This window comes from Athene cunicularia (assembly GCF_003259725.1).
Source record: "Athene cunicularia isolate RWA chromosome 12 unlocalized genomic scaffold, athCun1 chr12_part1, whole genome shotgun sequence".
Taxonomy (NCBI): Eukaryota; Metazoa; Chordata; class Aves; order Strigiformes; family Strigidae; genus Athene; species Athene cunicularia.
The window spans coordinates 16,535,585-16,538,680 of NW_020799116.1; the positions used below are offsets into that span (position 1 = coordinate 16,535,585).

At 62.9% G+C, this 3,096-nt stretch overlaps 2 protein-coding genes across 3 annotated transcripts in view; both read right to left on the reverse strand.

Moving 5' to 3' along the window:
* The window catches only part of LOC113484699 (guanine nucleotide-binding protein G(t) subunit alpha-1), a 24,209-nt gene that overhangs the window by 5,614 nt on the left and 15,499 nt on the right, over positions 1 to 3,096 (reverse strand). The window lies entirely within an intron of this gene.
* Positions 1,859 to 3,078, reverse strand: LOC113484903 (guanine nucleotide-binding protein G(t) subunit alpha-1-like). The gene is made up of 4 exons (XM_026857590.1): positions 2,844 to 3,078; positions 2,612 to 2,769; positions 2,393 to 2,521; positions 1,859 to 2,309 (listed from the first exon to the last, which is right to left on the reverse strand). The coding sequence occupies exons 1-4, from the start codon at positions 3,042 to 3,044 to the stop codon at positions 1,859 to 1,861; spliced, it is 939 nt and encodes a 312-aa protein (XP_026713391.1). The 5' UTR covers positions 3,045 to 3,078.

Sequence of the window (3,096 nt, forward strand, 5' to 3'; positions counted from 1 at the left end):
GTAGCCACAGCCCCCACAGCAAGCTGTCCCAGTGTCCCCAGGTTCCTGTGCCCGGTGTCCCCGAGGGCATCCCCCCACAGTGACCGAATGCCAGCTCCAGTCACTCCACCCCGTGTCCCCAGGCTCCTTCCAGGACCCTCCACCGTCCCCAGACCCCTGGGTGCACTCCTTAGTGTCCCCAGCCACCCACCAGTACACTCCCAGTGTCACCAGGCCAGCTTAGTATCACCCCCCCGGGAGTGTCCCCAGGCCCCTTCAGCAACACCTGCACAATATCCTCCAGGATGCTTGAGTACGCTCCCCAGGGTCCCCTAGACCCTCCCCAGTAACACTCCCCAGTATCCTAAGGAGAAATCCCAGTATCCCCCTGGTGTCCCCAAGCAATTCCAGTAACCCCCGCTACTGTCCCCTTCGCACCCCTCCCCAGTGTTCTTAGGCCACCAGATCCCCACTTCCACGTCCCCAGTGCCCCCCATTGCCATCGTGGCCACCCCAGTAAGACTTAGTGTCCCCAGGGACGCCCCAGGCACCCCTCTGTGTCGCTCTGCCCCCAGTGTCCCCAGGCCCCGCCAGAGCTCATCCCCCAGGTGCCCCAGTAGAGCCCAGTGCCCTCCTGTCCCGACCCCCCGCTATCCCCAGTGCCCCCCTCCGGCACCGTGGGGATCCTGCAGCACCCACATCGGCCGCCAGGGGGAGAAAGGACCCAGCACAGCTGGGAGCGTCCCCAGCGCAGCCCTCCACCGCTCCCAGTACAGCCCAGCGTCCCCAGCGCAGCCCTCCACCGCTCCCAGTACAGCCCTCTACCACTTCCAGTATAGCACTCCACCATTCCCAGTACTGCCCTGCACTGCCACCAGTGTGCCCAGCACTGTCACCAGCATAGCCCAGGACCTCCTGGCATTGACCCCAGTGCCCCCCAGGACTGCCCAGAGGAGTGCAGTACCACCCCTACTCTCCACTGCACGACCAAAGTGCCCCCAGTACAGCCCAGTATCACCCACTATCACACCCAGTGCCTCCTGTAGAGTCCCCTTCTGCCCCACACCCCCAGTACCACCATGTATCGACTTCCACTACCAAATCCAAGTGCTCCAGTACTTTCCCCAGTGCCACCAGTACTGATTCTGCGTGCTCCCAGTGTCTTCAAAAACACCCAGTACTGGCCACTAGCCTAGCCCAGCATACACCCCCACGTACCCCTAACACCCAGGCAGTACCACCCCGTACTGTCACCTCCCTGTGACCCCTCCAGCCTGACTAGTGCCCCCTCCCCCAGCACCCTTAATGCCATCCAGTGCCCTTGGCTTCCCAGTGTTCCCAGTGCATTCCCAGGGCCCACTCCGCTCCCCACCTGGCTCCAGCCCAGCTCTCTGCACCCTCAGCAGGGCTCAGGGGCAGAGTTAGGGGCATTATGTGACAGGGGGCCAGGCAGCAGCGCAGTCCCCGCCTGCCTGCTCCCTGTCCCTGACAGAGCACACGCAGGCGCCCGCATCTGTCCCAAAGCCAGTGTTTATTTGGGGGTGCCCCCGGCTGCAGCGAGGGGCACTTGCTCAGCCCCAGCTGCCCTTGTGCTTCCCATGTACAAATATTTACACCCCCCAACCCTGCCAGGATGCCCTGAGGGGGCAGTTGATGGCTGGGTGCCCCAAACACCTGTGGCTGCAGTGAGCACTGGTGGCTGCTTGAGGTTCTACCCCAGCTTGGCACCTTCTTCCCTTCCCCACCCAAAGACCCCAGCCTAGCCCCAACCTGCCATGGCCTGGACATCTGGGTCCTGTCTTGAGGGTCCTGTCTCCCCCCCACCAAGCCCCCCAGGAGGACACAGGGCCACATATGCTGGTCCCACAGCCCCCTTCTCCTAGGCTTGCCTGGTGGTCTGCAGCTTCCCCATGGCAAGCACTTGCTCTTCAATAATCATGTGGGGAAACTGAGGCACGAAGCTGCAAGGGCTGTGCTCAGCTTGTGGAGGGGCAGACCTTGTCTGTTGCTGCCTCTCCCTCTGCTTCATCCCCCTCTGGATGGTGTTTGTCCCCCTCCCCATGGCATCTCCTCTTCCCACACTGGGACCCAGCAACTCTGGCCCCCGGCATGTTGCTGTGCCCCAGCTACGTGGAGACAGTGGCTGTGGTGCCCGGTAGTCCCCATACTCCAGGATTCTGGGGTCCTGAGCCTTCCTTACCACTTCGTCATCCTCCACCAGGACCATGTCGTAGGCGCTGAGGGCTGCGATGAAGATGATGCAGGTCACCCCCTCGAAGCAGTGGATCCACTTCTTTCTCTCTGAGCGCTGACCACCCACATCGAACATCCTGGGCAGGACAAGGAGGGGTCAGCACCCCCTGCCCCCTGCCCTCCCCCCGGCACCAGCCCTCACCGGGGGCACAGCCCCCACCTGAAGTTGAGGTCTTTGAAGGAGAACTGGGTCTCGATGATGCCAGTGGTCTTGACACGGGAGCGCAGCACATCCTGCTCTGTGGGGACGTAGCCGGGGGTCACCAAGCGCTCCAGGTCTGACAGGTAGCTGGCCAGGCACGCGGTGGGCATGAGACATGGGTCGGCACTTCCAGATACCCTCCACTCCCCACCCAAACCCTCCCCCCACCCCACATACTAGCCAGCCGAGTCGTTGAGCTGGTACTCGGAGGCACGGTCGTAGCAGGCTTGAATGCCTGTGTCCTTCCAGAGCCGCCCGATGATGTCTGACATCTCCTTGGGCATGGTGCCTTCCTCGATGGTGTCTGAGAGGTGCAGCAGCTTGCGGGCATCGTCCTACAAAGGAGAGGGACTCAGTGGGGTCAGGGGGCTGGGTGGGATGCCCCTGCCCAGCATGAGGTACTCCTCACCTGGCGAGCTGTGTCCCCGTACTGGATGTTGAGGGTGCTCATGGCCCGCACGATGGCCAGCATGGACTGGAGCGTGTTGCTGTAGATGATGGCGATGAACTCCAGGCATTCCTCCAGCGAGTAACCGTCCTGGTGGATGATCCTGGCCGGGGAGGAGGGCATGGGGCTGAGCTGGGCACCATGGGGCAGGGGCGCACCCATGAGTGCAACATGGAGCTGAGGTGAGCACTGTGGGGTAGGGAGCACTTATGGG